Source organism: Brienomyrus brachyistius, chromosome 14 (genome assembly GCF_023856365.1).
Source record: "Brienomyrus brachyistius isolate T26 chromosome 14, BBRACH_0.4, whole genome shotgun sequence".
NCBI classification, from domain to species: Eukaryota; Metazoa; Chordata; class Actinopteri; order Osteoglossiformes; family Mormyridae; genus Brienomyrus; species Brienomyrus brachyistius.
In genome coordinates, this window is record NC_064546.1 from 19,410,303 (window position 1) to 19,434,523 (window position 24,221).

The 24,221-nt window shown below is 43.9% G+C and overlaps 1 protein-coding gene across 1 annotated transcript in view; it reads left to right on the forward strand.

The window, feature by feature from the left end:
- LOC125706987 (uronyl 2-sulfotransferase-like) overlaps positions 1 to 24,221 on the forward strand; it is a 28,842-nt gene that overhangs the window by 541 nt on the left and 4,080 nt on the right. Inside the window, exons 2-5 of the mRNA XM_048973830.1 lie at positions 17,319 to 17,362; positions 17,463 to 17,618; positions 19,037 to 19,116; positions 19,488 to 19,641. Of these exons, the coding sequence (XP_048829787.1) occupies positions 17,319 to 17,362; positions 17,463 to 17,618; positions 19,037 to 19,116; positions 19,488 to 19,641 (434 nt within the window). The remainder of the gene's footprint in view (positions 1 to 17,318; positions 17,363 to 17,462; positions 17,619 to 19,036; positions 19,117 to 19,487; positions 19,642 to 24,221) is intronic.

The window sequence follows — 24,221 nt, forward strand, 5'->3', positions numbered from 1 at the left end:
AGTATCTGCCCGCTCGCTTTCTTATTCCTCCGGCATGCTTTTCTCCTCATGAGCGGTGCTTCTCCAAGGCGTGTAACGGCACGCTTGCCGACTTAAAGACCTGTAGGCAGGTCTTTTATGCCAGAGCTTACAAAGGCCATATTTCTTATTACGCTTTCCCCATGTAACCCCAAGTCCACTGCACAAGTGAAACTTTTTCCCCTCCTCTGCCCAGTTATCTCAAGTACAGGATCAATTTAGAAAAAAGAGAAAAAACGCGTTCATGAGAAACCCGCCTATGGCATACACAAATAAGAAAAGGTTTCTTTCATTTTCGTCAGGGAAATTGTAGGATGTAGAGGTGAAACGGCACTTGTGCACCAGTTCACGCCACTAACTGCATCCAGGAAACCTGTCAAGTGCATTTAAAGGCCTTTTGCCAGAACGTTCCCACAGCTTGCATTTTAAATAGAGAATAAATACTAATAAAAATAGAAAAGCAGCAGAAACACGGTTGGTTGTTAAGTAGGTTGTGTTTTTCCTTAGCGATCATGCAGATCATGCACAATTCACTTTTAAATCGGCATTCTCCCAGATGTATTAGTATGAATATCTTTTGTTTTGTCCTGCATTTCATCTGCTATACGCTGATGATGTATGAATGCAAATTTAAACAGTTAAAATGGTTATAATGTATATTGTTTTTAAATTATTTGTATACAGACGACAGACCAATATAGCCTTACTTGAATTGTGGGATTGACAGATTTACGTTGCTTTTTGATAGGCTGCATCTTGATGCGGTTCTGAATCAAACGAATTTCCCACATTTTAAAACTTTTTCTTCGTTTTCTGTATAACTAGCTTATAGTAAATGTAATTGTGCCCTCCAAACAGTTACCAAGTCCAGGTATATAGTCTTAAACTGTCATTGTATATGTTGATTGGACTTCCATTATTTTAGTGGGGTTTGTAATCTGTATTAAAAAGGATACTTAGCCTATCCGAAGCCTCCGTGGTAGCAATGATGACTTCTTTTAATAGAACTAAGGTGATATGTAACTACATTAAAATATTTTGTCCAGCAAAGTAGCTCATTTTGAATTTTCTTAATGCGTCTTATTGCATAATGCGCACAGATTATAGCAAACGTAAGTGAGGTCTGACGGCGGTACCCGGGCATTAATTCAGATTCTTACCTTTAGTGCTAGTGGGTGGTGAATACTGCGGGAAAATGTAATCTTCGGATCCTTACCTCTTAAATAAATTTGCCCAGAGATTACGGTTAGCGTTTAAGGTGCCCTGGTTTTATTAGATCTACACTGTCTGCCATGTAATTTCCCTGCGGAGAAACCTGAAATCACCTGCTCAATTGATCGGCCTATATTCGTTTGTTTAAGTAAATATGGATACCTGTCTTGCAGAAAAGTTTTCAAAGAACGGTCATTGTCTAGGAAAAGTTGTACCTTAAACACAAATACTAATTTTTTTTAAAGGGGGTCAGGCAGAGGTGTGTGTTATTGGAATTAAACGGCGGGAAACTGTCCTCAGTCGCTGCTGGATTTAATTATATAGGCTACTAACCTGACAAATTGTTAACTCATGAAACATATTGTGAATGCAAACCTCGGGCAGTCCTGATTCCGTTGTCAGGTTGATGAATTGCAGTGCTGCCTTTGCCTGTCTATTGAGATTTTCCTCTTTGTACGTCAAAATCTGGCTCGATTGCTGTATATGGATATCCTATCTGCAAGATCTGTCTCGTGTGTGTGTTTTTTTCACCTCTGAGGGCAGTCTGGGAAATCCATTTAGCTACGCATCCACCGGCGCATATGTAGTAATGTTCGTTCGTGCTTTTCTGAGCAAGCCAAACATTATGAATTGCACGAATCTCTCAGAATGTCTTGAGTGACTGTAAACATCCGAGGGGCGGGGAGTGTTTTCTCACCCGCCGTACTTTTATAATCAGTCGCTTATAAGATTATCTATGGTTTTGGCTCTCTGCTGTTCCAAATGACTCACCACATTTGAGGATATGAACAGCATATTGATCTCTCAGCGAGTGGAGAGGATAGTTTGTTGAACTTGAGCAGTGATACTATAGATATTTTCTGTGTTGTCATTTGAAGATATTGATTGCATGTGTTTTTTCCCCCCACTGAATTCTTTGCCGATGGCTTAAACGTCTGTATCCCTGTTTCTTTCATTAACTGAGAAATATTGCTTTACTATTTTCTGAGTTCCACACCCTCTTCAAAATGATGCAAGTGATGCACTCTTCTCTTTTTCTTAAATAGTTATGCATTTCCAAGCCTCATTCAGTAAAAGCATATAGGCTGTTTTCTTAGTGTTCTTCTAGTCTTGTGTCTTCTGCTGAAAGTTGGCTATTGATTCTGGAACATTCCAGAACAAAGAACAGTCACTCTCACAAACAACCCAGGTGACGCTACTGTCAATAATACACCAATTAAGAAGAACTTCCAAAGATAAATTAGCTCTAATTAAAGCATAATTGAAGGGGACGCCTCCGTTTTTAAAAATGTTTCACTCCTCGCTGTGAAAGCAGAGATGCCAACCTGTCTTCAGATGCACAGAGTAGAGCTTTCATAAGGAATGGAGCACCAGTTATATAATAGCAAAAAAAAAAACAGATACCCTGGCATTTGAAATGGACAGATGCCGTAACAGTTGTTGCTATGGAGCAAATGTTCCTAAAAACAGAGGACATATGTTGACGATATTAGCCCTCTTAGGGAAATAAGTGTTGGATGTGAAACCTTTGTATCCTCCTGAACTTTTGCATAACTCTGAAAGTTTTATCTGACAGATACGAGACAACATTCTCAGTATCTCTGACTGGTGTGACATTTTTGTTTTGCAGTTTTTGCAGTTGTTTTGCACTTATTTAACTGTAAAGTCATGTTTTGGTTTTATATTTGGTAGTTTTCCTAACAAAATGTAGTAGCGCTTAATGTCAGTAATCGTCAGGAGCTGAAGCAAATTTGTGAAGAACCGAACGGTTAGATTAGAAAAAGAAATGCGGTTTATCCAATTGAGGACCAACCCACGCATCAGCTGTAGTCAAAGCTGTTAGTTATTCTTGTGAAAATGAGTGTCATTGTCCAGGACATCTGCTGTCATTCGGCCAATTTATATGTAAAGGTGATACAGAGTATCTTTCAATATGTGGAGAATCCACCATGCTGCCCTGAAATCCACTATGTTGTTCATCTCTGTTCTCTGTTGTGGATTCTTATACTTGCAGCTTATGTCATTATCCACTATTGAGGTTCCTTGTCAAAGCTGGGTCTGTATTCCGGGAAAAGTGCTTCAGATGTTGTTTAAGGAACCTCCCCAAAGTGTGCGTGCACATCAGAGTGTTTACAAGCTCATGCATGAGATCTCGTGAAATTCTTGTGTTGATGTTTATAAGTGCAGACAACCCTCCAGCACAATAAACGGTTAAAATTGCTACTTAGTGCTCCATTAAATTTTAATTGCGTCAACCCAGCAACGTCTGGAAAGTAGGTGTCAGTCACCGTGACACCCCCCTCCCCCCTCCTCCAAGCTTCTCTTGGATTCATGTGCAATATCACCCCCCCCTCCCGTCCTCGCCAGAAAGCATGCTGTCGGATGCACTGGACCACTCTGTCCCCCCACCCTTCCAGGTCATGCATCATCAAGCTGCTCTGCATTCTGGGCCCCCCCTGTGGTGAGACATATCCATGATCTGGGGGGAAGTGAAGTGTTGCGTTGCCATTTCGTTCAGTCAGTGTCTCATTTACAGAACCCTAATTAAGCACTAATTAATAATGCTGTTCTTCTCCTTCATCCCAACTGTGATGGATTTTACTAACCCTGCTTCAAATGCTATCTAGATGCCGCCCACATACCAGATTCTAGCAAATCCATCCATCCATCCATTTTCCAAACCGCTTATCCTACTGGGTCGCGGGGGATCTGGAGCCTATCCCGGAAGCAATGGGCACGAGGCAGGGAACAACCCAGGATGGGGGGCCAGCCCATCGCAGGGCACACTCACACACCATTCACTCACACATGCATTCCTACGGGCAATTTAGCAACTCCAATTAGCCTCAGCATGTTTTTGGACTGTGGGGGGAAACCGGAGTATCCGGAGGAAACCCCACGACGACATGGGGAGAACATGCAAACTCCACACACGTGTGACCCTGGCGTAGACTGGAACCCGGGTCCCAGAGGTGTGAGGCAACAGTGCTAACCACTGCACCACCATGCCGCCCCTGATTCTAGCAAATCTTACAGGATAAACTATTGTTATTCCAAAAATATCATATATTACATCTCTGACATCACATACATATATATTGTATAATCCTGTCTGCAATATGCTTTTCGTATGTTTAGAAAGCATAACGTCACATGCAACACGCTTATAATATAAAGCCGTGTGAATTCTGAGGCTCTGAATTCAGAAACGTAAGATAACTTGCGTGGGAGCAGAATGTTTTTATGATGTCATACAAATGCATTAGCAGTATCTAATGAGCAGGTAGGTTCCTGGTAGAAAAGCAGTCTTTTGATTTGATTTCAAAGTGAAGCTGATGAAAAGAAAATAGCTGTTGATGTTTTTACGAGGTTTATCAAAGGAGATGACTCAGTGTCCTTGATAGTACAGCCAGCAGAGAAGGTGTGGGGGGGGGGGGTGTCTTTAACTCCGTGCTTTAAAGTGCAGAGCAGAACGGCACATTTTAAGCTGCAAATTCATATTTAGATTCGGTTCCCGGGGTGACCCTTTTATCCAAAACAGGTAGAGATGGACATTTTAATGCAGGTTAATTCTGCAAATACAGTAGTGGGTAAATTATACCTGGTGATGTTCATTTTCTGTGACAGACGTGCAAAAACTATTTCAGTTACTTTTTATTTTGCATAAAGTTACTTAGTAATTTCTGTCCACCAGTAATAGTTAGGTATTGGTGAAATTTAAGCAGGCCTAATATTTACAGCAACTATAATACTTAATTTGTTCCTACCTTTTACATCATATTTAATCTTTCTCTTCATTTATTTTGGGGCAGTATTGCTTTCATGCAGTAGTTATATCCATCCATCCATCCATCCATCCATTTTCCAAACCGCTTATCCTATTGGGTCGTGGGGGGTCCGGAGCCTATCCCGGAAGCAATGGGCACAAGGCAGGGAACAACCCAGGATGGGGGGCCAGCCCACCGCAGGGCACACTCACACACCATTCACTCACACATGCACACCTATGGGCCCATCCATCCATCCATAATCAATTATGCAGGAAAAAGTGACTGTGAACCAAGAGTCCAGCCCAGTAAAAATAGGGCTAGAGGCAGGTTCACCCTGGATAACATAGCAGTCCATACAGAGCACAGTCTCAGACTATCGGCAATATAGAGACACCAAGTCACCTGACCTTTTTGAACTTCTAGAAGAAACCCAAGTAAACAGAGAGAATGTGTGAAGTCCACACAGAAATAAGAGCAGAAATTGACCCCTGGAGGCGTGAGACTGCAGCACTGCTCTCCTAACCGGCCTGCCCCCTCTGTCCTGCCCGGTGACTCTAAGAGACCCCGTGGCATTCCCCTAAACTGACCTGCGCTCTTTCCCTTCACCTCCATCTCTCTCTTCACATACTGAATGGAGAGTTTCAGCAAAAGTCTTCACTCCACAACACAGTACGTCGATAACTCCAACTGCTCCGCTGATTGTTCCAGGTACTGAATAAAGCCACTGGCTGTGCTGACTTTGCTAGGAGTCAGAGAAATTATCGATTTAAGTGTCCAATAAACATTTTTTTTTCTCCTTCCAGCTTCTTAATTAAGTAAATGTAATTAAGGTATCCACTCTGTGCAGTTTCTCATTTATGTAGCTACAGAAAGCCTTGCATGGATAGAGTATTTTCTTCAGTATTTGAATGTATTGTTACTACTTTGCTCTCACAATGAGATTAGCATTGTTGCTTCACATGTCCAGGCTTTGGGGTCCTTATCCCACCTGCTGTGTGTAGTTTACACGTTCTCCCTGTGTTGTAGCAGCTTCCTCCTGCATGCGGTTAGGCTAACCGGACTCTGCATTACGCGTCGTGTGTGATGCCTGTCTGTGCCCATGGTAACCTTTGACATGTGACCACCCAAGATTATTTCTTCTTGCTGTGCAAAAGTACCATCAGTCCTCAGGAAAACGGCATTCCGCGTAGAAAAAGGCTGTTTTTAGTTCTGCTGCGATTCAAACACAGAAATCCCTGCGTGCGATGATTAGCCTCCATATTAGGAATGTTGTCATGCCACATCATGTCTAATTATGCATAGTTAACCATTTGATTGAGCTGCTAATGTTAGCCAGAAACCTTTCTGTTGTCAGCGAAGACAGTTATTTAGAGCAGTTGTCATGCTCCATATGAAATCGTAAAAATTCAGAGGAGCCCTAACTCTGTCTGTCATGACTTTTCATCGACCGCACACACAATGCGGTCTCAGTGGATTCACCTCTGTTCTGTCAAAATATGTTAAGTTATTCTAGGCCATTCTGGCAGCCAGAGTGAAATTTAGGCAAAATATTTCAAAATGTCAGACGGTTTCTTCAGATTGGAATCTTTTTTTTTTAATATGAGGGAAAAACCATGTGCAAAAATGTTAAAAGCCATTGATTATGAATTGTTATTTACTAGATTTCATGCCTGTTATTACCTAGAATACATTTAAAATCATCACAGTCCTTTTGATCAGTAAGGGACTTTTTCAGCTTGGGGGCCTTTAAAATAATTTAGCATTGTAGGTCAATATTTTTTATGTTTTATGTTGGTTTTCTGACAAGAGAAATGCAGTCTTATAGACCTGTTAGCCTCCTAGAAAAGACTGTCGTCAGAGTGCTGATGTTTAGGAGTTTTTAATTATTTACTTTAGCATTTTCGATTAAAATATCCCTTCAAATGTGCTAAACTTCCCTCCCCCAGTAACTTAGCTTCGTTTGACCGTAAACCCAACCCTCAGTAGGACGTCACCTACATTGCATCACTGTCCTTCTCACTACGTTTTTCTTAGGTTTCTGTTTTCGGGGTATAGGATGTCTGGATATTTCCGCAGCGATTTTCACAGGAAACAGCAAGATTATTCATCTACGGAAAATTCCAGATGTCTCTTCAGTATTGCTGCGCACGCAGTTTGCATTTCTCATTCAGTATGAATCGTTTAAGTATAGATGTGATATGGGAAATGTTAGGTGTTCGTAGTGCTTATAAATGAAGGCTTTCTCTGAGTCGCTTCCCAAAAGTAAATGTTTCAGCTCGAGTGTCTGAACTCACGGGGGTATTGTTATGCTTATTTTCCCTTCCTCAGATATTTTTCTTGAAAAACACGAGTGTTTACAGTTCGGGAATTCTTCCCGGCTTTCTCCGCGCGGTGCACACCATTCTGAGGGCTGCAATCAGACGCATCCGTCGGATGTCGTCTCTCTCGGAAAACCGCACCCAGCTGAGTGGGCTGCTCCGTAGCACCCCGGAGCGCAGCCCCTGCAAACGTGCGTTTATCGGAGCTTGTGACATCCGTGCCTGGCTGACTCTGGAAAAATTCTACTTGGCCGATTCTTGCCTACGGTCTGAATCGCCCTTAGAAGTCTGGTCAGTGGGTCGGAGGCCCACGTGTGGATCGCTGCCCCGGCAGAATAGGAACGATAGCAGGTCTTATTATAAGGCCACCGCTGACTTCTATAATAAGGAGTTTCTTCTTGGCGAAACCTTACTTAGGGCTTTAAATTAAAGGGAGCCTTGATCTTTGGGTCTTGTTGAGGCTTTGCCAGCTGCCCTGAATGCTTGCGCAGCACACCGCAGAGGGTACTTTTCGTCAGCGGAGGGGGGGCAGAGGACAGGCCGTCTTTTAAAAAACACGGCGGTCGGAACCGCCCGCCGGCCGCAGGCCTATTTTTACACACAGCGATCGGAGCGAGACATTCCAAGATCCAGTATGGTATGCCCCCATCGTCGACGCACGATTATCTACCCTGGACGATCCCTCGCATTTGCTCGCTGCGCTTTGGCTAGAATTAGTTGCAAAGCAGCGCTGATGCTGTTGCCTGGGGCAAGAGCCTGGGGCAAGAGCGGGCCATGCAGAGCACAAACGGATCATTTGTCCATCCAACAGAAAGAGACCAAATTTACAATTAGTACAGATTAAACAGAATGATCCCAGGATCCCCCGCATTACAGCCCAGCAACAATTTTTACCATTATGCTCCTCCTCCAACCAGACTGACAACTTTCATGCACAAGGGGGCCCCCACCTCAATTCTTCTAACAGAATTGGAACACTATTGCTCACTGAACATACTCCAAGATGGCATCTTGGTTACACCACTAGTGCATGGAAACGTGAACGCTACAGACATTGTGTAATGAAGGGAGGCAAAGACCTACCGAGCTCTCAAAATTTCCAAGGAGCTATATATTTTTTTATTTATGTCCCCGTAAAGCACATTTCGTTAAGTGCTCTTGGCTTTTGTCCCTTTCAGCACTTTGTCAATCAGCCACAGGCAAGTCCGTCAGATTTTCCCACACAGAGCTTCTACTGTCCTCCGGCACTAGCAACGCTCCCGTGGCATTAACGACACATCGTTAACGGACGAAACCGCTCAGTGTCGAGCTCGGGAGCACTTCCAGTTCTGCAGAAAGGCGGGAAACCGGAAAGCTAGTTAAAGACGGTTATCTCCCTTGATTCAAGTTGTTTTCCATGAGCTTCATCTGGGAAGCCGAACTTCTAAATCTGGCATGGCTTCGGACTCGTATATGTACACTTTGGTCACTTTATTAGGGACACCTGCCTAGTACTGGGTAGGACACCCCGTTTTGTTTACATGATAAAGTAAGCAAACCCAGAATTTGTCAAGGCATCAATTCACCGTGCTGGAATACTTTCCTCATGGAATCTGGTCCACGATATTTTTGCACTTTGCCTGTTGGTTTTAACAAGTTTACCCATTCCCCTCTCTCCTCTATCATCAACAACGTATTTTTTTCCTCAGAACTACTGCAGACTGGATCGCACCATTCTCTGGACACTCTAGACACTGTGGTGTGTGAAAATGCCAGGAAGGTGACTGTTTCTGAGATGCTAGAAGCAGCACATATGGCAGTAACAGCTAACACTTTCAGAATTGCTTAGTTCAGGAGTCTTACCTATTCAGATACTTAGCCAAACAGTAAGTTAACCCCTTGACCCTGTCTGCATGCTGCATGTATTGAGTTGCAGCAATATAATTCTCTTTTTGTAGGGGTAGCTCATTGGGGTTAACGAGTAGGTGAACTTAATAAAGTGGCCTCTGAGTGTATATATGTTCCTATAAATGTGAACCATGTTCTTTCCGATTAGCATGAACAAACAGCTGCTGTTTGGAATGATCATGAACCAGACAACGTGTTCCCTGTGCCCCTTGCCTTGGCCGTGTGAGGGCTGCATTGTGACGGGAATCTTTGGGGGCTCCACTCAGCAGCACGCCCATGGAACCCAAGTCTGGAGACATTTCGGTTCCGCTGCAGTGGATCTGAGGCCGTTTGATCTCGATTTTTCTCACTCTGTCATGTGTCTCACTTGCCATAGTCATGCCAGCTTCGCCGTAAGTGACAGAATCGACGCTATGCTTCTTCTAATGCCCGGAAACAGGAATCGGAAACCGGAGCCTTTCATTAATGTAAATATCTCAGCGGAATAACGTTGCTCCGACGTATTTGTCTTGCACGCCGAGTCGCTGAGAGCGGGGAAGCATCCTGATGACATCATCGAGTGTCATCTGGAACGTGCCACTTCAAGGGGAGTTTTTCTTGGACACGTAGATGATCATCTGGTGAGTCTTTGGTAGTGAAGTGATTAAAGGCATGGCCTTCTAATGGAGACTGTTCTGTTTAAGCTCTAAGGTAATTACATTTAATTACTCTAGTAAGTATGCAAAACTTCCCTAGTTGCTTTGGATAAACATATCAACCAAGAAACTGGATATGATGACCAGGATGGCAATATCCTTCTCCGATATGCTGGGAGTGTAGAATTACCTTTAATCCTGTAATACTAAAATGCACTTTCTTAATATTTGCATATTAGAAACAACATTAATTTTGAACCTTGCCCTATGTGATATATATCTCTGCGTTACATTCCCTGAATTCTTCTTACATTCCATCATGTGGTTCAGACTCCCTTGCATTCTGGGATATCTCTCTCTTATTTATGTTAACCTTAATCCATACTCGGTCACCGTTTGGGTTCTCTCCAGTGTTGCAGTGCTTACAAGAGGCCCATCTGATGCACTATAATCCCATAATTCCATGCATGTGTAATGTCCTGGCTAGAACATCAGTTACCATGTTCTTACTTGCAGAAAAACAAGGATGTGAGATATTGCGTAGCATTCATTTATATTCATGTCACCGTGGGTTGATTCACAAAGACATAGTAACATAGGAATATATAAACACTGACATTTTCACTGTTGTTTCTCCATTTTTCTTGCTCCCCCTGTTTTATATGGATGTATTTTGCAAGTCCAAGCATGAATGTGGGTACACATTCATTAGCGTTGATGTTTAAAAAAATAAAATTGACCGCATGTTGTAAATGGCCTTCATGTGGACAGAGTTATACTTCTATTCTACCAAAAAAAAAGGGACTGGTTGTTTGCAAAACTAACGGCTGCAGTATTCCATTTGAATATCGGAGGTACCAGTCTTGTGTGTAACTCCCATGCAGTTTATGTAAAGATGGAGTCTTCGCGTTCCTGTTAAAAGAGAGAGGGGGGGGGACGCAGCCTGTTGGGGTCGCGTGGAATATAAGTAGCTATTTATGTGAAGTGGCCGTGACATCGAGAAGAATGGAAATGAATTGTAAAACAGTGAAGTTAAGGGGACCATTACTGCGCAGTGAGCCACTGTACAGTAAGATGGATGGATCTAGAAGTTTATGAAGTTTTGAACACTTTCCAAAGCACACAAGGTGATGCATTTAATACTGTTAATGCTCTGCATTATAAATTCCACGGAGTATTTCTGTCTTGCCGGAGACGGGAATACTGATGTTGTAAAACAGCCTGCATGCTTCCTCAGCTTATGCTATAAAAGAGTCTTTCCTCAAGTGAGTGGAAAGTTTGATTTAATCTGTTTAACATGACACTTCCTGCGCAGAGGTTTCGAATGCTAGTCCTGTGAACTAACCCCACTGCATGTTCCAGCTGAACTAATGAATTATACCTTGCTTGTTAATTCAATTCTCACTGTAAAACAAAATTTGAGAGTTGGAATTACTTATGAGAAGTGCTTATTTATTCTTCTGTTCTACAAAATTAAAAATGCATTTTCTTTAATAATGGATGATTGCTTACATGCTCTCAACAAAAATGGGTCACAAAATGATTAATATATAAGCTTAGCTAAATGGAATTATGTTTTTATTCTAATAATTGCGAAAGCATTTTCTTGATTAGGGATTTCCCTGATGCAGTATGAGGTCATTTATTTCATTTTAATTTATGGGTATTTCCTTCCTCTGAAAGACATCCAGAAATATTATAGTTAGTTTAACAAAAAACTGTATGACTTTTGTTTGGCTTTTTGATCAATTCAACACTCAATAAGATGTGAGCTGGTTGCTGTTGGAGTGGTGAGGTTCCTCAGTGAGTCGTAATACAGTGTCAGTCTTCCAGGGTTGTGGGTTTGATTCCTAGATGTATGGAGATGGCATGTTCACCTAGGGTTCTCGTGCTTGTTCTCCAAATTCTGGTTTTCTTCTATACTCCAGAGATATATAGTTACGATAGTATGATTCTCCTAAATTGCCTTGTGTGAACCTGCCTTGTGCCACGGATTTAAGACTCACTGCATGTTTCCTTACCTGTGTCCTTTCAGGGTTAATGATCTGAGTCGTGAATTTCCGCCAGCAGTGAACAGGCACGACCCGCCGTTGCTCTTTGGGAGTTTGTACTGCAGCCGATGAGCTGAAATGACGCCGCTGCCAGACTGGTGCTTTAACTCGTCTGTTATTGCAATCAGTGTCAGTGGACTGACCACACAGTAGTCCTAGGAAAACCAGTGAGGTTTCCTGTGTCATTGGCACTGCGTTGAGGGATTTTACTGTCTGTCCTCGAGTAGGAGCCTAAGGATACTTGCTTGAACCTTTTTTATTCTTTATTTAATTTCTCAGTAATATAAGATGTGAGGTCTAACCAATTATAGGCAACATCATAATAAATTAAAATCTTTATACACTGAATTACTCAGTTGCTCAATTACACAATTACAATTACGATATTTATGCATTTTCACTCTGCACTGGGTGTGGGTGGTTCGGCGGGTAGTGCTGTAACCTCACACCCCCTGGGTCGGTGGTCCAGCCCCTGTCCCTGCTCTCTGGGTTTGGAGTTTACATGTTCTCCCATGTTCTGCAAATTTCCTTCAAATACTCCAGTTTTCTGCCACAATCTAAAATCGTGCAGTTAGCTGATTTACTGTTTCAAAATGACTCCGTTTGTGACCCAGAGTGTCCCCCGGCTCAGTGCCCTTTACTTCCTGTTAGAGGGTCACTAGGGTTGAACGTCTGAAAGGCCCAGTCTGTGCTCTATGGAAAGTCCATTGCGAATCTTCTCATTTGTTAAAGTGTCACTTGAATTGGCAGCAGCCTAGAATAACCCTGAACATGCGCAGACCGTGTTTGTCTCTTTGGCAGCCATGATGCAGGCCTGTAAGCCAAAAAGCTTGATGCGCTTCTATGGGAAATGCAATATTTTTCTTGTAGAAACCCAACTATGTACATAATGTTCATTCTGGACACAAGAGACACGAAAACAGGATGCTATTTTTTTCTTAATTACCCATTTCCAGGACAGATCACATAAAACCTCAGCGCTGCCGGATGACCTTTCCTTCATTCCCATCGCCGTGATACTTGCAGGCCAGCAGAGGAAGGCCGATCTGTCCCTGAAAAAGATGGAAATTCAAAGATCTTCAAACTGAATCCTGCAGACTAAGCATCTATCTTTCTGGTTTTTTTTTGCGCTGATGTTCTTCTACATTATGCCTGTTTTCACAACACGGGGGGGGTTTTCGGAAGGGGAAAGTTCCGCATGACGTCAGGTATTTAACCTTTAACCCGTTCAGAGAAAGCGGACAGGGTTTTGTTATTCGCTCTTAAACGTGCGTGGATCCCAGTAAGGGCAAGATGGCAGTTTATCCTGGACTGCAGCCAGGCTCCAGGCTCACATTCTACAGCCTCCATGCGGTGCCCACCTACCCAGGCATTTTTATCTCGGATTATTTATCTAATTATATATTAACTGTTGTAACTCATTGTATGTGAGCATAGATCAGGGGTCCATTCATTGCTTGCAGCCCATCCAAAGTGCAGTTGTGTGTCTGCTGACAGACCATTTCTCACCAATTCTGGTGTCTCTCCATTGGTTACATTTATTATAAATGATATTGTTTGTTTTTAAGGCCTTAAATGGCACCAGCCTATCAGCGATTCTGCTTCTCCACACCCCAATCAGGACCCTCAGGTCTTCCAGCCTGATGGTTCTAGATGTCCCTAGACCCGGGTATAAGACTAAAAGTGACCAAGCTTTTTCAATGGTGGCTCCTCCCCTTTGGAACACTTGTATATCAAAACTGTCCAATCAGTAGGGAATCTGCTTGTATTAGCATTGATACAAGTGTAGCATGATATCGTTTCCTTTCCTAGTAGATATTTTATTTTATTATTTATATTGTAGTTCATATTTTGAATATAATTTGCAATGTTTTTTTTATTTTCTCTAATAAAAAAATCTGATCACTATATTTAATGTCAAATGCTTGCTCAGCATTTTAAGATAAGAAAAGAATCTCTATGTTCATTGTCACTTAATGAAAGTGAGAAAATGCAGGCGACTCAATGTGTGGCATGAGTAATAAAAGAATATATTAAAAATATACAAATTGCACTTACTATACATATTGCACTGGATATATGAATTGCACTTATGAAATATAAAAATGAACAGTTCTGTTTTGAGTTTAAGGCCATGATTGCTTTGGGATAAAAATGTTTTTTTAGGCGGTTTGTCCTGATTTTCATTGTCCTGTATCTCTTTCCTGATTGCAAAAGCTGAAAGAGACAGTCGCCGGCATGTGATGAATCCTGTGAAATGTCCGTAGCTTTTTTCTGGCATCGGGAGGTGTAGATTTGTGTCAGGGTGGGGAGCGGGCAGCCAGTTGTTTTCTCTGCTGCCCTGACGGCCCTGCTGAGAGCTTTAGCATCTGTGGAAGTGCAGCAGCCGAAGGACACGCAGAGTCCGTACGTAAGTACGCTCTCGGTGGATCAGTGGTAAAAGGCAGGGAGCAGATTTTTGGGGAGATTCTCAGAAAACACAGTCTCTCCTGCACCTTTTTCAGCAGCTCCTTAGTCTTAGCACCCCAGATCAGGTCATCCACCAGCTCAATACCCAGGAACCTGAACACCGGAACCCTCTCCACATATGTCTCGTCGATGGTGATCGGCTGAATGTCAGTTTTATTTTTTCCGAAATCAGCAACCAGCTCCTTTGTTTTCGTGGTGTTGAGGAGCAGCTTGTTGACTCTGCACCCCTCTCACAGCAGCTCCACCTCGTCCTTATATGGCAGCTCACTCTACTTGTCTGAGATGACCGTCGTATCATCTGCAGACTTCATGGTCTTGCTGTTGCGGTATGTGGGGGCACAGTCATGTGTGTAGAGGGTGTAGAGGAGCGGGCTGAGCACACAGCCCTGCAGTGACCTGGTGTCGATACTGAGAGCAGTAGAGGTGTGGGAACCCAGTCTGACCCTATGGGAGTGACCTGACAGAAAGTCCAGTATCCAACTCCAGGTGAGTGATGGAAGTCCCAAGTCTGCCAGTTTGGACTGGTCTGCTGGCAGGCAGGCAATGCTATGGCTCCTCACCAGTTTCTCAAAGCACTTCATAATGACTGATGTAAGTGCCACTGGGAGGAAATCATTCAGACTGTTCGTTGTGGATTTTTTTTGGCAGCAGAACAATGATGGAAGCCTTAAGTCAAGCTAGGACAGTGGGACAGGGACTGATTGGAAATCCTAGTAAGGACTCTAGCCAGTTGATCCACACAATCCTTCAACACCGTCCAGCCGCACCATCAGGTCCTGCTGCCTTCCTCGGGTTCCCAGAGAAGCATCTCCCTCAGCGGCTGTGGAGTTGCCGGATTTGTAGCTGGTGATGTGCTGGAGACCCGGTCACACCTGCCTGGTGCTGGTGCTCCTCAGATGGTACTGAGGCTGCAGGCTGCTTTGGCCTCTCGGACGCCTCTCTTCATGGTGGCTCTGGCTGCACTGTAAAGCGTCCCAGCACCTAAAAGCAGTATTTCTGTCTTTCAGCAGCTTCTGGGCCTCCATTGTCATCCAGGGCATTTTAGTCCACTCTGGTTGTTTTAAGTGCATTTTCCTTTTTACCTTTCCTAGTATATTACTTCTTGGGTTAGACCATTTGACCCATTATAAACGCTGACCCGTATCTCTGAAGCTGAGAAATGCAAAGTGGTCGAGGCCTTTTGGCCGGTAAGTGGATGCTCTGGCACTGGACAGACACCTGTGGGTGGGGTCCTGGCGTTTGAGACAGTGGCCCCGCCCCTATCGTCCCCTCTGTAGCACAGGGTTACTCTGTGGATCCCCAAATGACTTAATGATCTGATCCACCGTTGAGTCTCCATAATCATCAACTGAGACAGCAGGGACCTCTTTCGGTGTGAATTTCATAGGAACGATGAGTGGAATAGCGTAATGGGAATATCTCAGGGTTACAGAGGAATTGCGCTACACAAAAAACCCGCTATTGCACAATGCAGGCTGCACAAATAACGGGGAAATTGGTTACAGGAGTGGCTTTCAACAGCCGTCATGATGGGAATGAGAGAGAACGAAAGAGAAAGTAGGCCAAGCACCTCCAGCAGGAGCTGAAAGGTCTTTGTCCATTTACCATCCCGACAACTAAAAATAGCACATGTTCCTATTGGCTAACCAAGACACCACAACCAATTCTGCGGTGAGGTTTGACAGCTAGGGCAGCCTTTTGCAAATGTCACAGCAATGTTTCTGTGGCCCTGCAGTGTAAGTGACGCAAAACTTATGTTTGTCCTCTGACAACATTTACAGTAATTATCTACACATCTGCCAGTGTGGTGGATGTCTGTGTTAGTCAAGCTAGCCAGCATGTTTTTTTTTTTCGTACTAGAATTATATGATTGAAATAATTTATTAATTGAAATGGCTATTAATTATTCATTAGTACTTTAAATGCGGCATCAGCTGCTTTTTGTTATTATGCTGGCGACTCCGTGCAAATATATCTACAGCACAAATTCAGTTCCCTAACATAATCACCCCAAAGCTCAAAATATTACATGATCAGCATAACAGACAGGATTCCATAAATATGTAGAAAAAAAATCGCAGGTACCAGCAAAACAACTTTAATGTGGAAAAAAACCGACGTTTGAAGTGGAATGCTTAGTGTAATATTATGGCATAATAACTCCTTTTTATTTACATGTTATATTGTGAACACGATAAGATTCTTTCAATGTTCCCTTAGCTTAAATGTATTTAAGGTTTATCTTTTGCTAACCTATACTTTTGAAATTACTAATTTCATAAAGCAAATGAAATGGTTATGCAGTAAGTGCATGTTTTTGAAATTCCAGTCTCCAGCATTCCAGACACATGCCAATACCAAAAGATCATTCCGGGCCTCGTTATGGCTGCCTCGTTATGCCTTGTTTTGAAGCTGTCAGTAAAGACGTACATTTTCCCTGTCAAAACCCAAATGCAGTTTTTGTTTGCCATTTATTTTGGCATGACTCTGTTAGCATGAATGTGATTTTTAGTTTTATTATTCCGAACTGAAGCACAGCTGGGTGGCTCGTTGGGTAGGAGGTTGGGTGTTGCCTCACAAGCTCTTGCTGTGTGTGTGTGTGTGTGTGTGTTTTCTTATTCCCCCTCTGTCACATGGGTTTTCTCATGCAGTTCAGATAATCGCATATATACATCAGCCATCTTGCATGTATGTGTGTCCCTGTGAGTGAGGGAGGGTGGAAGGGAGGGATGGATGGATGGATGGATGGATGGATGGATGGATGGATGGATGGATGGATGGATGGATATTTGATTTGGCCCAAACGAGCTTGGTGGTCCGAATGGCCTCCTCTTATTTGTAAATTTCTCATGTTCAGAATATTGCATGACTCATATATAGCTAATGTCATTCTCAATTTTCCTGTGTCTAGTTTAATTTAGTTTACCTGTTATAATGGTTCATTTTCTCTTTTCACAGGACAGTCAACTTTTTTTGATGACCATGGACCCTATCCCCCTAGAGTGAGTCACAAATTTCTCGCTCTTTGTTATGTAAATGCCCTAACATATTGACCAGCCCCACAACACTGACTGGCGCCCCCTTGTGTCCCGACACTGCCAGGTGCTGCCATTCCCTAGCCAGGTAGTCTACAACCGGGTGGGGAAGTGCGGCAGCCGCACTGTGGTCCTGCTGCTACGTGTCCTGGCCGAGCGTCACCATTTCACCCTGGTGTCCTCCGAAATCCACAACAAAACCAGGCTCACAAAACACGAGCAGGTAAAGGGAGGCCTCGTCGTTACACCCCCCACCCTCCCCGACCCCCCGCTGCCGCATCTCCTGCATCATCACTGCCCGAACGTGGCTAGCATCACGTTTAGCGCTTGACCTCGAAGCGTCCTTGTAGCGGCACCAGCTGAAAATACCAACGAACGCGTTAGCCCCTCCCCCTTTTTCCTTCGGCTCAAGAACTGAAGAGTGCAGCTGTATTTGTCTGCCGGGGAGCAGAGAATTTGGCACGGGTGGCCAGCGGGGGAGCCGTTGTCATTGCACAAACACGAGAACATGACAGAGGGCCAGGGTGTGTGTTAGCGCTTTTCAGTTGCACTCGGACTGGGTAAATGATCCTTACGCAGACTTCGTGTCTCCTGGCCTTGCGTTCATATACATTAACTGCCAATAAAAGCAGTGTGTTTGGGGACCTGTGACTCATTTATTGAGGTCTGTCAAAATGACGTCGGGTAGAAGCAGGTCAAACAGCCCTTGGCTTGAGTAGGAGCGTGGAGACAGACATGGGCTTGTTCAGATTCACTTGCCTTTGAGGGTTAGGGGTGTCAGCAGTGCACACTCAACTATCAGACTTTCGGGTCAGGCGGTTTATGGAGCAGACGCTTTGTCACTTCCTAATGGATGAAGTGTGTGAATGCAAGCACCCACCTGACACCGATTGGCCAATGAAAAGATGGCGTCAAAGCCCTGGCCTTCTCATAGCATTTCTATAACTGCCATACAGTTACTCCTGTTTACATAGCCCCTGTATCCTCATGAAGTTAGTCAGGATGTTTTAAGAGTGGTTCACTCAGGAAGTAAAGCACAGCAAACATGGCAGGAATTCCAGACCTTCACCTCACTTCTTTCTGCCTCCTCCACAAATTCCTCAAGTCTTGTCCTTTCGCTGGTAACCGGACCTGTCGACAGCTCCAGCATTGTGCATCTGACATGACCTGTTCCCACCTATCTGACAGAGGTTATGATGTAAGGCTGTACGTAACCAGGCAACCAAGCAATCTGTCTGACAGGCTCTGCAAATATATGGAGAATTTTATGGGCCACTAACAGGTGCCGGGTGCCGTCCTGACTGGGCCCACTGATTTTATTACCATACCTGCCAGGAAAGCTGTGCTGATTTAATAGGCAGTTTCACCTGCTAGCTAAATCCTCACGCAGGACTGCTGTAGTTATTCAAATGAACTTTTCAGTCACAGCCATTCCGTAAATGCAGGCTTAACGCTCAAAAATGGCAAATAAAACAAATTACGTACAAAGCTGTTTGCCGGGGTTCAGTCATTTTTGTCCATTTTCCAAATGATGCTTAAAACGTCTTCAAATGTCTTGAAATCAGATGTTCTGCAAATGATTTTTGATATTTGTCATAAAATGTGTCGGTCGTTTTCTGACCATTAGGTGTTTTTTTCCAGGTGGACCTTATGAAGAATATTAGTAACCTTCCAAAGCCGTTCCTTTTCACACGGCATGTACATTTCCTTAACTTCACCAGGTAAGAGTCGAGCACGTAGACTGTCGAGACCGAGGTCACACTGCAGTAATAGCTTAATGTCCCATAACACTTCATTCAGCCCAATGAGACAGAGGCCATCTTAACAAGCACCAACATGGTATATAAGGACCTTCCCTTGTGACTTCAGGTCGTAGGAATGGTGCTGCTGCTGCATGTTTGAGAGGGATATTTACGACAGCAAGTATATAAGACCAAGATCTCATAACGTTAATGCCGCTAAATGAATTCATGAGAGGCATCTTGAGAGGCATCTCTCACTGTTGTATGATTAAGAAAGGTATTTAACGACTTACAGTTACAGGTTACGTGGGAAAATTCCTGGGATCATCACACACCTTTCGTCCCCCCAGGTTCAGGATCGAACAGCCAGTGTACATCAACATCATTAGGGACCCTATAAGCCGCTTCCTCTCCAATTATTTCTTTCGCCGTTTTGGGGACTGGAGGGGAGAACAGAACCACCTGATCCGGACTCCTGGAATGAAAGATTTTGAGAGATATCTGGTAAGGTTCCTATCCTGGCTTTTTTATTCCATGCCTGCAGGGGGCGCTCTGCATTCCTCACGCTGGTAATAAAACACTGATCAAGGCTCACAGTTGCAGACTATTTGGTAGATTATTATCATTTTAATAATTTATGTATTTTTTTTTCTTTATGCATACTTTTAAAATTAATCACCATTTTCTTATTTTATGTCTATTTTTAATTATTTGAAATTCATTTTTTGACATTAGGGATCTATAGTCTGGTGCAGTGGTTAGCACTGTCGCCTCACACCTCTGGGACCCGGGTTCAAGTCTCCGCCTGGGTCACATGTGTGCGGAGTTTGCATGTTCTCCCCATGTCGTCGTGGGGTTTCCTCCGGGTACTCCGGTTTCCCCCCACAGTCCAAAAACATGCTGAGGCTAATTGGAGTTGCTGAATTGCTCGTAGGTGTGCATGTGTGAGTGAATGGTGTGTGAGTGTGCCCTGCGATGGGCTGGCCCCCCATCCTGGGTTGTTCCCTGCCTCGTGCCCATTGATTCCGGGATAGGCTCCGGACCCCCCGCGACCCAATAGGATAAGCGGTTTGGAAAATGGATGGATGGATGGATCTATAGTCCATCCATGCACATGTCTGTACTAAGACTCATCTGTAACTTTGGCTTTGAGCAAAAAAAATATGAAGGCTATGTTTTTAAATACCTTATTCTTGGTAATAATTGCATATTGATTAAAACAGCCAAATTAGTGCAGTTGCCTGCGTATACAGTATATGGAGTTTGCGTGTTTATCCCATGTTTATCCCATGTTTATCCCGTGTTTATATGGTCTACCTTTGGGCTCTCTGGTTTCCTTCTGCTGTGCAAAGACATGCGATTAGGCGAATTGGTGTCTCAAAGTTGCCTATCGTTTCTGACCGTTTGTGTATATCCCCTGCGATTGACAGACATCCTTACCCAAGTGTCCTCCAGCCTTGAGCACAGTGCATTATGGGATATGTCCAAGACCAACCGTGATCCTGTAGTGAATCAGCAATTATCTTGCCACCTGACCCCGACCAGCCTTTCAGTTTCATCCCTCCCCCATCTTATACATTCCTACCTTTGCTGACAGGCATTCGCTCCAATCCAGTCCTGAACTTCACTGACCCACTCTGTAAAACCCACGACGAGGAGCAAATGTGTCTGATGATTAATGCATTTGTCAGAGGCTGGCCTGTAATGGTTGTGGTCTAGTAATAAGGGTTTAAATTAAACCAGCCAGCTACCACACTGCTGTCTCTGCCACATGGGGTGTGAATGTAAATTCACTGTGGGTGTCTCTAACCTCCACTCATGTCGCTGTTGATCTCATCGGCACAAATGACCTCACTGGATTTCAGAGCTGAACGTGTCTCCATGCAGCCTATGGAGTCACCCTGAAACTTTTTATATGACAAAGATAATTACCAGACGTTCTATGTTCTTTACCCCATAAATTATCAACCTAAACAATTTTCATTCTGGAGGCTCTAATTATTTAAAAGATATGTTTACTTATGTATATCTAAACTGAAATAATGCTTGTCCGTAGTCTGTTTGGAATTCAGGCTGGAACTATAATAGGCAGATAATAATTAAATAGTCCCTACAAGGCAAAACACAGTTGACATTGAAACTGAGAAAAGGAGGCTTGAAAGTTTGTGCGTGTGCAGTAGGTGGGTAAATGATGGTGTTTTCTTCAAAACTGAGCGTAGCTGAACTAATGTATTTATTTCCGAGATAAAACAGAGGCCAAGGGACCCGATTTCAATAATGACTCAATTTCAGTCAAATGCAGTTACGGCTTTTGCTTTTGTACAGCAGATGTAACCGCTTATGATCAGCAGGTGATACTCGAGGCCTCGAAGCACATTTGTCCCGTGTTTGAAAAACGAGAGTTTTCCTTTAAACGCACAGTCCAACTTGAATCAAGGAACATAAGCTGCAATTAGAAAAAAAACCTGATTTAGTGCTTGGTCTCGTAAATATGACAGAGGAATAAAGGCAAGCCAGCATGGCACCCAACCGCTGGCGGTGTTGGGTTTAATTTGCTTTGCAGGGACTGTAGGGGCTGGGTAGGGAGTGGTCCTCGTGTATAAATAGGGATGGCGCTCTTCCCAGCCGCTTCCTAATTGACAGCTTGGCCTGGAGCAGCTTTTCCTGCGTTGGGAATTCGGAGATGTGGTGTTTCGCGATTTCTTTTCTTCTTCTTTCTTGTGGTCTGAGCTAGAAATTGCGTGCATAGTTTACTCAGCGTTTTTTAATTTCTGCTTAATACCCCACACCAGTCTGGGGATCTTTCTTTCATCATTATATCACGCCCCAAACCCTTGACTCATGCCAGGACCCGGGGTGGGGGGGGGCAGGGGGCGTGAGGCCGGCTTTAGTGCCCCGTGAAAGTCGTGTGGCGTTCGCCTGGCAGTCCCGCTCGCATCGTGTCCGAAGGGACCTTAGACGCGTCTGGCGGTTTAAGTCTATAATAAATTCATTGGCTCCGCCCACATTACTGCGCAGCCACAGAACCGCAGGCAGCTGCGCTCTTTAGCGAATCAGTCGCAGCGTTTTAAAAAAACACATGCATGCACTTGTAGATGGTCGGTGGTATTGCCAACCATGCTGCGACCTGTATCTGGATATTCTCTTAGCCCTGGCAGTGACTGCAGCCTCCCCCCCCCCCCCCCCCCAAGCCTTTAACGATGGGCCAATCCGCCCACTCCCCCACCAAGCCAAACTTCCTGTCTGAAACGGTCCACCTATCCCCGGCTGTTTTTGCGAAGCTTGTCTCATGCGCAAGTAGCAGCCAAGAGGCTGATCAAGTCCACGGCCCCCTCGTCCGTGGAAGAAGACGCAGTACGAAAACATCCACGTACCGGCACACTGCTGTGAGATCAGCTCTCGCACCACCAGAAATCTGCTCCCTGCCTGTGAGCTGGCCAGTGTGTTGAGTTCACTGGTTTCGCCGGAGGATGATTAAGTGGAAATACTCATCAGCTTTTTTCCCTGGAAAACAAATAAGCAGTTTTTCTATGTTTCTTTTTCTCCGTCCTTCACAATGCACACATTCATTAAGAGTTCGGCAAATAATACCGTAAGAAAGAATCTTGATCTAATACTATTATTATTCACTTTCATATGCTTTCAGACTAAGAACCCATGAAGTTGCATGTTCCTTAAAAGAACGTCTCTTGCTTATTATTCTCTCGGATGTTCTGGAGGCCAGTGTGGGGGTGTCCCACTTGTGGGAATTAATCTCTGCTATTTGAAGGTGGGGTGTCGAGAATTACAGTAGATACGATGATCTATTACAACACACTACTAATGATTTTCTCACAAGGCCCAACCAAACCCTAGATAACAAAAATGCCAGTCCTAAGCGTAACAGAACCCGAAATGCACCAATAACCAACTCCAGACCTGGACCTCTGACAGAACCCTAAACATGACCCTGATGCCAACCATAATCTTAAGGACAGCCCTAACCTTAGCCTAAACCATGAGCCTAAACCTAGCCACAAACTTAACCTAAACTCTAATGCTTACCCTATCCAGGTGATTCTAGACCCCATGATAAATAATTATTCTAAAACTATTTAGCAATTTGTCCCATATCTTTCTGCACGTTTTGTTGCCCATTTTTTGTCCCAAAGGGGGGGTGGCATCCAATACTTCTTCAGGGGCCTCAGATCAAACTTTAGAATCAAGCCTGGTCCCATTAGGAAAAACCAAACGGATCCCTAGATATGATCCTAACACCAACCATGTTCAGCCTATAGTCGTGTTCACATTTCTTCACACGTCTTCTGGTACGAATCGAACAGCTAAAGCGGCCTGCAGCAGGATGTAGGGCTGGGCCGTACCAGCCGAGCATCCGTCCAACTTTCCTTAGTCACCCTGAATAAGTTCATCAGTCATATTAAGGCCAGCTGGGTTCGTTGGCATGGGGCTGATGATCAGTCTGCATGTCTGTTAGAGCCCAGACCAGCGCCCAGTGGCATGAGAAGGAGCGATGCGTGTTGCGACATCGCAGTGGGCACACATGCAATACTCACACCGTGGAAGGATGCGATGTCAGAGAGATTTTTTAATTCTTTTTAAGATGTCATCATTTAAAATTTCACTAGCAATGTTCAGTGTACTATTTCACAGCACAGTGCTGGGATGAACCCTGACGGAGGATACCATTTTATCACAAATATATATGCACCCTACAGGCAATCGAGAGATAAAAGTTAGCCTAACTGCATTTCTTTGGGCTGTGGGCAGAATACCAGAGTAGCCAGAGGAAACCCATATGGCAGAGAGAACATTCAAACTCCACACACACAAGAGGTGAGATTTCAAGGCCAAACCATAGGCAACATCGCATCTCGCTGAGCCGCCATGCCACCCGTGCTTCCAAAATGGTACATTCTTCAGGTCACGTGACAAGCCGCTGGCCATGTTGACTGCATTACATCCCTTGTTCTGCTCTTTGTCGCACATGGAATTCTAAATTAGCAGCACTTGCTTGCTTCATTATGTGTTGTGCAATGCCATTTGGTCTGCATTGTTCTCATTTTGTGTCTTTTATTGCCAGTTAA